The sequence below is a fragment of the Salminus brasiliensis genome, chromosome 11 (genome assembly GCF_030463535.1).
Source record: "Salminus brasiliensis chromosome 11, fSalBra1.hap2, whole genome shotgun sequence".
In the NCBI taxonomy this organism is placed as follows: domain Eukaryota; kingdom Metazoa; phylum Chordata; class Actinopteri; order Characiformes; family Bryconidae; genus Salminus; species Salminus brasiliensis.
In genome coordinates this window covers 3,589,480-3,602,069 of record NC_132888.1, presented here as the reverse complement: position 1 = coordinate 3,602,069, position 12,590 = coordinate 3,589,480, and the positions used below count along the sequence as shown (strand labels likewise).

The following is a 12,590-nucleotide window of genomic DNA, read 5'->3' as shown; positions in this document are numbered from 1 at the left end:
TCTGGAGACCATCATACTCCACACACTCTACACTCTGCTATTAGCCAAGTCCTCTCAGAAGAGGAGGAGGGTCTTCAGTCTGGGTTTGAAGACAGCGAGTGTTGGACTCTGCTGTTCGGACACCCAGGGGAAGCTCGTTCCACCACTTCGGTGCAGGACAGTAAAAAGTCTGGGCGCTCGTCTTCCGTGGATCTTAAAGGATGGCGGGTCGAGCCGAGCCGTACTTGAAGCTGGAAGGGCTCTTGGTGCAGATCGTGTGTTCTCTGAAATGATGGATGGTGGAGCTCCATCCAGGACTTTTGTTGAGTTGGGGAGTTGGGTTGAGTAATGAGGTGGGGTGGTGATCATCATCTAACATCCTGACCTTACTAATTAATGCTTGTTGTCGCTGAATGCAATCAAATCCTCACATCAATGCTCCAGAAAGCCTTCCCTGGACAGTAGAGACGGTTACTCCAATAAGAGCAGGATAAGCTCTTTTTAATAGCCTTGATTTCAGAAGAAACAATAAATGAGCAGGTGTCTGAATACTTTTGTCTATTTAGTGTATGACTGTCAGCTTTAGTTTGAGGGTGTTTACTGTAGATTTCCATAAAGGTCACAAAGCTTTATAGCTTCCTGAGTTCTCTTACACTGTACAGAAGTTCTAAGCCCAGACGAAGTAAAGGGTTAGAGCCGGGTTCAGGCATACAGCACAGAACTCCCCCTTTCCATCCAGGCCAGCAGAAGCAGACTCCATTAGTATCAGCTAACCTCCCAACACTTTTAACCCCCAGAAGGTTCAGCTCAGTTACAGCAGGCATTAGGAAAGCACCCTGTAATTTTACTGTACTCTTCTCCCTCACAGCTCAACAGGTCTGTGGAAAGTGCAGATTCTCTACTTTCAATCCACAGCACCTGCATTAAATACGGCTGAACTCTAAGCTGAGTGTAAATGACTGTCTGTTGAATGTGGCCCTACAGCTAACCTAAACCTTAAATCTAACCCTAACCCTAACCTAAACCTTAAATCTTACCCTAAAATCTAACCTAAACCTTACATAAAATCTAACCTAAATCTTAAATCTAACCCTAAAACCAAACCTAAACCCTAAATCTAACCCTAACCCAAACCTAAACCTTAAATCTAACCCTAACCCTAACTTAAACCTTAAATCTAACCCTAACCCTAAACTAAACCTTAAATCTTACCCTAAAATCTAACCTAAATCTTAAATCTAACCCTAAAACCAAACCTAAACCCTAAATCTAACCCTAACCCAAACCTAAACCTTAAATATAACCCTAACCCTAACCATAACCTTAACTCTTACCCTAAAATCTAACCCTAACTTTAACCTTAACCTTAAACCTAACCCTAAAACCAAACCCTAACTTTAACCTAAACCTTAAACCTAACCCTAAAAAAACTCTAACCTAAACCTTAAACCTAACCCTTAAACCAAACCCTAACCTAAACCTTAACCCTAACCTTAACCTAAAACTTAAATCTAACCCTAACTTTAACCTAAACCTTAAACCTAACCCTAAAACCAAACTCTAACCTGAACCTTAAACTAACTCTAAAACCAAACCCAAACCTAAACCTTAAACCTAACCCTAAAAACAAACTCTAACCTAAACCTTAAACCTAACCCTAAAACCAAACTCTAACCTAAACCTTAAACCTAACCCTAAAACCAAACCCTAACTTTAACCTAAACTAACCCTAACTTTAACCTAAACCTTAAACCTAACCCTAAAACCAAACCCTAACCTAAACCTTAAACCTAACCCTAAAACCAAACCCGAACTTTAACCCAAACCTTAAACCTAACCCTAAAACCAAACCCTAACCTAAACCTTAAACCTAACCCTAAAACCAAACCCGAACTTTAACCCAAACCTTAAACCTAACCCTAAAACCAAACCTTAACCCAAACCTTAACTCTAACCTTAACCTAAGCCTTAAACCTAACCTAACCTAACCTAACCCTAACCTAAACCTTAAACCTAACCCTAACCTAATCCTTAATCTAATCCTTAAACCTAACCCTAACCTAATCCTTAATCTAAACCTTAAACCTAAAACCTAACCTTAACCTAACCCTTAAATCTTACCCTAACCTTAAGCGGATTTAAAATATATATTTTTTATAAAACATAATGTATAATATTTTACAGTTTCCCCCAAACACTGAATATATATTATTATTTATTTGTTAAATTTGAATATTATATATCTGTGTATTTATTAATGTTATCAGTCTCAGGACCTTTAGGAAATAGGATTTGCTCTCTCAGACTCCGGCTGCTGATGGCAAAGCAGCACGGCTCGGGATTCGAACTCACAACCTCCCGAGGCCATTAAGACCTTCAGTGAAACAAATTGGCATGAACGTCCACCTAAAACACACGTCAAACCAGCTCCCGTCCCGCAGGACTACTGCCTAAAAAGACGAGCACACAGGTAAAAGAGCAGCGAGCAGGAACACCTGTATGCAACCAGCGGAGAGGCTTTCAGGGAGAGCCGGGAGAGGAATGATACCGATAACCATGCTTATTACCGCGCTTTACCTCCCTCTACAACGGAAAATGATTTGCGATTTTATCCGCAGGGGTAAACGGAGGGAGACGCCGATCAAATCTCCTCCCTCGCGTGAGGAGCACGGCTGTGGAAATGCTAAATAACTCCACGAACCCAGAATAATGGCTGAGCAGTCCGAGCTCGTATCCGAGCAGAGAGAGAAGCTTGTTAAAGGCACAGCCGGAGGTGCAGCTGCACACCTGAAACCGGGGCTCATCCAGCGAGTGTGAGGAGGCTTTTCTTTTTAAGCTCTTCCAGCAGAAATGCTGCAGGAGAAGCACTTTCTGGAGGGATTTTTTAAATCTGTTACCTCTTCAGGTACGGCGCGGATGTTGGTGAAGCCTTTCCGGAAGACCACAAACACTCGCCTCGCTCCGCAGCGCAGGGCAGAGGTCGCGCAGTCAAACGCCGTGTCTCCAGCACCCAAGACTATTACACTACCACGCAGCTCCGGCAACGGAGGACGGCAACTACACATTCCTGAGAGAGAGAGAGAGAGAGAGAGAGATAATCAATAATTAATAATAATCAATTAATAATCAATATCATGTAACTTGACAACATTAACTAACATACACTATATGGACAAAAGTATTGGGACGCCTGCTCATTCGTCGCTTCTTCTGGAATCAAGGCTATTAAAAAGAGTCTATCCTGCTTTTGTTGGAGTAATCTATCTAATCTATAATAGAAGAGGGCTTTCTACTAGATCTTGGAGGAGCATTGCTGTGAGGATTTGATTGCATTCAGTGAGATCAGAATGTCGGGTGATGATCACCACCACCACCACCACTCCTCCTCATCCCCAACTCCTCAGCTCATCCCAAAAGTATTAGATGGCGCTCCACCGTCCATCATTCCAGAGAACACAGTTCCTCCACTGCTACACAGCTCCTCAATGCTGGGGGGCTTTATACCCCTCTATAGCCCACGCCTGGCATTAGGCAGCATGGAGCCAATAAGTTCATCATGTTTACCTGCTCCTGCAGAGAGTCCTAATCTATTGGCAGTACTTCTATACAGGGACTAGACAAGCTGTGTGAGTGTGCATTTGCACATCTGTGTCAGCAGCAATGGGTGCAACTTAAAATAGCTGAATGTATTCATTAGAAGGGGTGTCCACAAACATTTGGACATATGGTGTATTATAGTCTATAACTAACAGGCAGGGTGAAACCCATGTTAGAAATACTTTATTACACATTAATATTTTGTATAGATAATAAATATCACTTATTGCACCAAACTTATCAGACTAAATGCACCAAAATCATCATTAAATGCATTAATAAAATAAAATAAATAAATCCAATAAAATAATAAAGGGGTAAAAGGGGTGCAAGTACTATATACTGCAAAAAGGTGTCCTCTGCATTTCACCCATCTGTGGTAGTGAACACACACACACACACTAGTGAACTAGGGGGAGTGAGCACACACACACACCCAGAGCGGTAGGCAGCCAACTCCAGCATCCAAGAAGCAGAGAGGGTGAAGGGCCTTGCTCAAAGGCCCAACAGTGGCAGCTTGCCGAGCCCGGGTATCGAACCCACAACCCTGTCAGCAATAGCCCAGAGCTCTAACCACTGCTGAGCACCACCGCCTAGTTACAACTATTATGAACTAGCATTTTTATTAGTCAGAATTTATTTAAAAAAGTAATTGCAGATCAGAAGGAGTGAAATTTCATGTAAATCAATGGTAGAATATGACTGGTCAAAATGACATTAAGGATATGTCATGCTGCTAATATGAGTCAGAATCACTTCCACAGATCTGATGATATTAACAGTACAAATTTCATAGTTGATCTCTGGAATGAGAGTTTCAATGGTAAAAACGACATTACAGGGATCTTGAGTTTGAGTTTTTACCAGTAAGAAATACAAATTAGGTCAGGCTAGAAGGGCTTGCCATTCGTTTAAACTATTATGACAATAATTCATGGTTAAAAATAGCATCGTTCACCTTATTCATATGTACTGAAAGTGTCTGTTATACTGGCTGTTGAGAAAAGGTTGGAAATTCATAACCTACCTAACCTACCGTCACTACCGGCACAAAAGTGGTGGTGAAGGTACCAGCAGATGGTGATGGTAATGACAGCTTTTCGGTTTTACCATCAGCAGCTTTTTTTAACTGATTAGAAATTAAAATTAAATGCAAACCAAACGAAACTAAAACTAATTTTCACTGTTTTTTTTTGTCAATATGGTCGAAAGCCATCCGTAGAGAGGTCTAGAGCATACCGAAAAAAGTGTGAGAAAGTAAGTAACACTATTCAGTGTTGTAAAAGTGATCTGAAATTATATGATTTTTTTTTTTTTATTTTAATTTTTCAAAAAATAATACATGGATTACCACATCAAACAACCACTATTTGTATGGATACAATTTTTATTAAATAAAAAATAATTTATAATATTTTACGTCATTATAATATTTGTATAATATTTTACAGTTGTTATTTTACAGTTATTATATTATTATTATTTAATTTTGTTTTGGGGGGTTAACTGTAAAATATTATTATATATTTTTATACATACTTTAAGTATATATATATATATATATATTTTTTTTTTTCTGAATATTATATATTTTTTAAATATTTAAGACGGTTAAGACAGTAAAAAGAGCCCCCAAGTGAAGAATCACCACACCATCAACTATCTCGTAACTGTTATGACAGTGAAGTCTCACATCTAGACCCTTTACACCCACTTTAAAGGCTTATAGGGGATTAGTACAGTACATTAGCTCACTCTCTCCTTCTGAGCTGGTCTCGGATGTCTCCCTTTCCACCACTTACCCTCTTTGCTAGCTTTGGCCACCAAGGGAAGGAAGTCCTTGGATGTGAAGAAGCCCTGATCCATGCTCAGGTCCTGGAAGATCTTGTGCTTGTTTGCTTGTGGAAGTCCTGTTTAACAAAGAACAGCATGTTGAGCCCGTCATCATAAAAGCCTCCATCAGTTCAACTGAGCATAAATCAAGAAGGACCCTTAGAAGTCAACACAAAAGTATTGGGACACTGCTCATTCACTGTTTCTTCATAAATTAAGGATATTAATACGAGCTGATCCTGCTTTTGTTGGAGTGACTGTAATCTCTACTGTCCAGGAAAGAAGAATGAGCTTTCTATTAGATTTTGAAGGCGCATTGCTGTGAGGACCACCTCACCTCATCCCCAAATCATCCCAAGCACCACCATCATTCCAGAGAACACAGGAAGCTCCACTGCTCCACAGCTCAATGCTGGGGGGCTTAATAGCCCTCTTTTTACCCCTCTATTAGCCCACATGCCTGGCGTTAGGCAGCATGGTGCCAATAGGTTCATCATGTTGATCTGCTCCAGAGAGTCCTATTCTATTGGCAGTATGTCTCTACAGGGACTAGACAAGTTGTGTGTGTGTGTGTGTGTGTGTGTGTGTGTGTGTGTGCATTTACACATATGTGTCAGCAGCAATGGGTACAACTTAAAGTATAGCTGAATGCATTCATTAGAAGGGGTGTCCACAAATATTTGGACATATACTACATATATAGGACCCTGAATGACGTGATCATCTTCACAGTCTCGGTCTGTATATGTCCTTTATTTCTGTCAACTCTCAGATCCTCAACATCCAGCACGCTGAACAAGGCTCATCAAAGCACTTCTGTCCGTTAGAGCGGATCAGCGCCGCGGTTCTTCCACTGAGCTGTGTGCGTGAGACGGCGTGCAGCTGGCAGGCTCCTCACTGAGGATGGCTGTCAGTGAGACAGAGGGCAAACAAAAACACATCTGAGAGACGCTTAACCTCTGTCATTTCTAATCTGTCCATTAGAGGCTGGCCTGAACCCTGAGGATGCACAGCACTATCAATCACAATCTGACTGCTGCTGCTTTAGCCTAGCGCTGCTACCACATCAGACCACCACGGACCACTATAGTGCAAAAAGCCAGCATGAGGTGTGGGGCCTCTTGCCAGAAACAAACCATATGGTATCGAACAAGAGCATTTAACCCTTTAATGTCAGTGTCTGACCTCAAAAAACATCCCGACCTCATCACTAATGCATTTGTTACTGAATGCAATCAAATCCTCACAGCAATGCTACATCTCCAAAATCTAGCCTTCTTCTTCCCTGGACAGTAGAGACAGTTACTCCAACAAAAGCAGGATCAGATCTTTTTAATACCCTTGATTTCAATAGAAGGAATGTCCCAGTAGGTGTCCCAATACTTTTGTCATTTTAGTGTACTTAAAGAAACTGATTTTTAATCAAATTTTACACTATTAAAACAAATGAAATTATATTTCAAATCGATTACCATGTGTCCAAGGTCAGGAACTGGATGAACTGGACTCATCCCCTGTTTCTTCTAAAATCAAGGATATTAAAAAGAGTTGACCCTGCTTTTGTTGGAGTAACTGTGGACTATTTAATGTCAGGGCGAAACAAGTTGCTGACCTCAAAAAACATCCTGACCTCATCACTAACGCTTTTGTTATTGAATGCAATCAAATCCTCACAGCAATGCTACATCTCCCAAATCTAGTAGAAAGTCTTCTTCTCTGAACAGTAGAGGCAGCTACTTTCTAATACCCTTGATTTCAACAGAAGGAAGGTCCCAGCAGGTGTCCCAATACTTTTGTCCTTTTAGTTTACTTAGAGAAACTGATTTCGAATCAAATTTTACACCATTAAAACAAATACAATTATATTTCAAATTGATTGCCGTGTGTCCTAGATCAGGAACTGGATGAAATTTACCACCCCGTAACATATCATTCATCCTGAACCAGTAGAAGGCTTTCTACTAGATTTTGGAGGAGGATCGCTGTGAGGATTTGATTGCATTCAGCAGCAGTAGCATTAGTGAGGTCAGGATGTTGGATGATGATGATCACCACCCCACCTCATTAATCCCCAACTCATCCCAAAAGTACTGGATGGAGCTCCACCATCCATCATACCAGAGAACGCAGTTCTTCCACTGCTCCACAGCTCCTTAATGCTGGGAGGCGTTACACCCCTCTACTAGCCCACGCCTGACATTATTAGGCAGCATGGAGCCGATAGGGTCATCATGTTTATCTGCTCCAGAGAGTCCTATTCTATTGGCAGTACTTCTTCTCTACAGGGACTAGACAAGCTGCGTGTGTGCATTTGCACATCTGTGTCAGCAGCAATGGATGCTGCAAATATTTGGACCATTAGAGCAGCTGCGTAAATCTGGCCTTCCCACTAAACTACGGCTTTAAGCTCAGGCTGGGAGGAACACGAGGTCTAATGGCGTGAGAAGCCAGCCTCTTTTTTTCACAGGGCTTTTTTGTGTGCTGTAGAAATGTCAGCAGAAGGTGTCCGTGAGGTCTCAGCTGGTCAGAGCTCGGCTTAGCCTCCATTAAAGCTGTCACTGATGAATGCTACAATGCCACTCCGCTGCATTCATGCACCTGAGTCAAGCAGGATCCACCTCATAAAAAGAAATGGACAAGGCCTCCCAGTGAAAATCTACTCCCGCCAGCTGAGCGACCGCCTCGCAACTCGGAAAGCTCTGGCGGCGGGGTTGTTAAAGGGCCTATGTGCTGCATTTTGCTGGTGCTTCATTTTTTGAGGTCCACCTGAGGTCCAGGTGGTTCATGTACCAAAAACAGCCGCAATTCATTTTACATCACTATTCGTGCTGCTTTAGCCTAGCATTGGAGCTACGGGGCTAACAATAGATATCCAATAGATCAATAGATATCCACATTTATTGATTTATTAACATGATTAACTCAAATTGGTCTTCAAATGATGCCATAGATTGCATAAGATTCCATAAAGAACCACGTTTCCAGGTTTGAAGAACCTTTTTTTGATTATTTTACGTTTTAAGTGATTATTTTACGTCCTTTTAAGTTCAAAGAAGCCTTTGAACTTCTAACTTTAAGATTTAGCCCGATAGCCCGGAGCTCTGACCACTGAGACACCACTGCCCCTCTTGCAGCCTGGACTGTTATCTGAATGATTCCCAATGCAGGACAGCCAATCACTATAGGGGTTATCTGCATACACTATATGGACAAAAGTATTGGGACGCTGCTCATTCACTGTTTCTTCTAAAATAAAGGGTGTTAAAAAGAGCTGATCCTGCTTTTGTTGGAGTAGCTGTAATCTCTACTGTTCAGAGAAGAAGAAGGCTTTACTAGATTTTAGAGGAGCACTGCTGTGAGGATTTGATTGCATGTGGTGACAAGATGGCAAAATGTTTATTAATTTCAATTTTATTGAATTAATAATAAAAAAACAATAACAATATAATACTTCTACAGGGAAGTGTGTGAGTGTGTGCATTTGCACATCTGTGTCAGCAATGAGAGCAACTTAAAGTAGCTGAATGTATTCATTAGAAGGGGTGTCCACAAACATTTGGACATATAGTTCCAAGGCATCTCTAATATTCTGGACAACGTCAAACTCGGACTCCCCCTGGTTTTCCACGATACGAGTCTTTAATGGAAAAGTCTGAAGTGTGACTGCGGGAGGTTGCTCTCACTGCGCGATTCACCAGTGGACTTTGAGCGTTAACGAGCGTGCGACTGTAAGTCACGTGACCTTGTTGTCGTGACCCCCCTCAGGTAATGGTTATTACAGCACACTGAACGTACTGACATTCAGAGCGCTGCTGGCTATCAGAGAGAGGAGCTTATCTGCAGCAGTCAGCCCCGTTACAGCCAAACCGGGGCAAAGTCTGAACTGTCCCACACTGTCCCAGCTCCCAGTGTCCCGCTCAGCGCCCTTAGTGTCCCGCTCAGCCCCCTCAGTGTCCCGCTCAGCACCCTCAGTGTCCCGTTCAGCACCCTCAGTGTCCCGCTCAGCGCCCTCAGTGTCCCGCTCAGCCCCCTCAGTGTCCCGCTCAGCGCCCTCAGTGTCCCGCTCAGCGCCCTCAGTGTCCCGCTCAGCGCCCTCAGTGTCCCGCTCAGCGCCCTCATCCTCGTGTGTGGTGTGAGCGCTGCAGCGGCGGGAACCCCTTCCCCCAGTCATCAGACTCACATCCTTCAGCTCCGCACTCGCTCAGACTCTACACACCTCACACTGCTTTCACTACCCCTCACACGCGACACTGTGTGTGTGTGAGTGTGAGTGTGTGTGTGTGTGAGTGTGTGTGTGTGAGTGTGCAAGTGTGAGTGTGTGTGTGTGTGTGAAAGATGAGAGAGGAGAAACAGAGGTGGAGTGAGAAACAAGAAGAGAGGGGGGGCAGGGGACGAGAAAATGACAAGAGGAAGAGGGAGAGAGAGAGAGAGAGAGAGAGAGAGAGAAATAAACAGAGAGAGAGAGAAAGAGAGAGAGAGAGTGAGAGAGATAAACAGAGAGAGAGAAGGAGAGGGAGAGAGAGAGAGTGAGAGATAAACAGAGAGAGAGAGAAAGAGAGCGAGAGAGAGCGAGATATAGATAAACAGAGAGAGAGAGAGATAGAGGAGAGACAGAGAGAGAGGGAGAGAGAGAGATAGATAGATAGATAAACAGAGAGAGAGAGAGAGAGAGAGAGAGAGAGGGAGAGAGACAGAGAGACAGAGTGATAAACAGAGAGAGAGAGAGAGAGAGAGAGAGAGAGAGAGAGAGACAGAGAGACAGAGAGACAGAGTGATAAACAGAGAGAGAGAGAGAGAGAGGGAGAGAGACAGAGAGACAGAGTGATAAACAGAGAGAGAGAGAGAGAGAGAGAGAGAGAGAGAGAGAGACAGAGAGACAGAGTGATAAACAGAGAGAGAGAGAGAGAAAGAGAGCGAGAGAGAGCGAGATATAGATAAACAGAGAGCGAGATAGAGGAGAGACAGAGACAGAGAGACAGAGTGATAAACAGAGAGAGAGAGAGAGAGAGAGACAGAGTGATAAACAGAGAGAGAGAGAGAAAGAGAGAGAGAGAGAGCGAGATATAGATAAACAGAGAGAGAGAGAGAGAGAGAGAGAGAGTGAGAGATAAACAGAGAGAGAGAGAGAGAGAGAGACAGAGAGACAGAGAGACAGAGTGATAAACAGAGAGAGAGAGAGAGAGAGAGAGAGAGAGAGAGACAGAGAGACAGAGTGATAAACAGAGAGAGAGAGAGAGAAAGAGAGCGAGAGAGAGCGAGAGAGAGAGAGAGAGAGAGAGATGTAAGATGAAGGGAGGGAAAGCAAAAGTGTGAGGGAGATATATATAGATAAATAGTGTGTGTGCTTGTGTTTGTGTGTGTGTGTGCTTGTGTGTGTGTGTGTGTGTGTGTGTGTGTGTGTGTGTGCTCGTGCAGGCAGTACTGCATTTTCTTGGCCGTACTCCAGGAGTGTACCTTTTGATGAGAGCTAATACTGAGGGCCTGAAGAGAGACGGGCAGGAAACAATATGATGACCGGCATCAAACAGCAACAGGCCGAACCGCTGCTCCCGCCCGAGTGATCCAGCAGGATGAAAGAACCGCTCTTATCTGTGCTCCTCAACCTGGACTCTCCTCTCACAGGCCCGGCCCACATCTGCATACACAGCTCCAACCCGGCTGACAGCAGAAATCTCACACACACACACACACACACACATTCTCTACCACTCGCCTCGCCGTCGCGCTTTATGAGAAAACCAAATCCCCCAACACTCCCAGCTTCTCCCAGCCACAAAAGGCGGGCGAGCGCGTTCCCAAACATAATAAATGATATGAATCCCTTTTAATTATGAGAAAAAATAAGAGCAGGAGGGGAAAAGTACACAGACGCCCTCAAGGAATGTTTGAATTTCTCAAATCAAATCAATACGCCGCGGCGCGCCTTATTTCCTTACATTTATAAAAATAGAAAAGCCAAATGAGGCGGCTAAGACATTTCTCCTGCTCGGTGGAGGGGGGGGGCATCAGCGGCTCACCGGCTTTATGAGCATTAAGGTTAAATACGGACATCAGACAAGCAGGAAGAAATGAATGTGACATTTAACGAGGAGGGCAGGTGTGTGTTTAAGGGGGAGAATGAGAGGGCGAGAGAGGGAGATAAGAATAGATGGTGAGAGAGAAAGATTGGGCGAGAGAGATAGAGAAAAAAGAGATAATAGGGATGGAGATTGAGAAAGAAATGGAAATACAGGAAATTCACTGTTAAAACTGCTAGCATTATTTAAGGAACGCGGACTGGGACTTGAAGGACTTCCTATTACTTTTTTAATAATATTTATTTATTACATAATATATTAGTCAATAAAAAACAATCCAAAACATAAATATGATCAAATATATAAATAATAATGATGTAATGATAAATAAAGTATTTTAAAAAATGAAATAGTGTAATAAATAAGAAAATAATGTATATATTGTTATTTATTGAATAATAAATAATGTAATAAATAATATTAGAATATAATAAATAACAATTAAAATGTTAAACAATTAAAACAATTCAGAAGTTGTTGTTTAATGAATTAGTAAATAATCAAATATGAAATATGAATACAACTATTAAACTCTATTAATAATAATTATATTTATTATTCATTAGATAAACGAATCAACATTAAACAATAAATAAAGTAATAAATAACATTATTGTCTTTTAATAATGTAATATTTCTTTAAAAATATGATTGGATTAAATATAATAAGCCAAAATGTAGATGTATATAATAGTAAAAGTGATATTATTAAACATAATAACTTTTATTATTATTTATTATTATTATTATTTAATTAATTATCATATCACTACCCTCATGTATAAAACTTGAATCTCCATTTTTTTATATATATATAAATAATCTGGCAGTAAAGCTGCCTAATTTTCCTAACTTTAATAAATATAAATAGAAAAGTAAACTTAAAAATCATTGTTTTTGTGATGTCACAACAACTACAGTATTTACATACATCCGCCTGTTCAGCCAACAGCAGCTCAGCTCCGCCCATTCAGGCTGAAGTTGTAAGAGAAGTTCCAGCTCGGAGAGTCACTCCAAACAAGTCAGGATAGACTCTTGATTTCAGAAGAAACCATGTATGAGCAGGTGTCCCAATACTTTTGTCCAAATAGTACTTGTCGTTCC

General features: G+C 41.8%; 1 protein-coding gene across 1 annotated transcript in view; it reads right to left on the bottom strand.

Annotated features, from left to right (window-relative positions):
- dpydb (dihydropyrimidine dehydrogenase b) overlaps nucleotides 1-12,590 on the bottom strand; it is a 236,856-nt gene that overhangs the window by 120,531 nt on the left and 103,735 nt on the right. Inside the window, 2 exon segments of the mRNA XM_072691448.1 lie at nucleotides 2,877-3,046; nucleotides 5,379-5,486. Coding sequence (XP_072547549.1) covers nucleotides 2,877-3,046; nucleotides 5,379-5,486 — 278 coding nt within the window.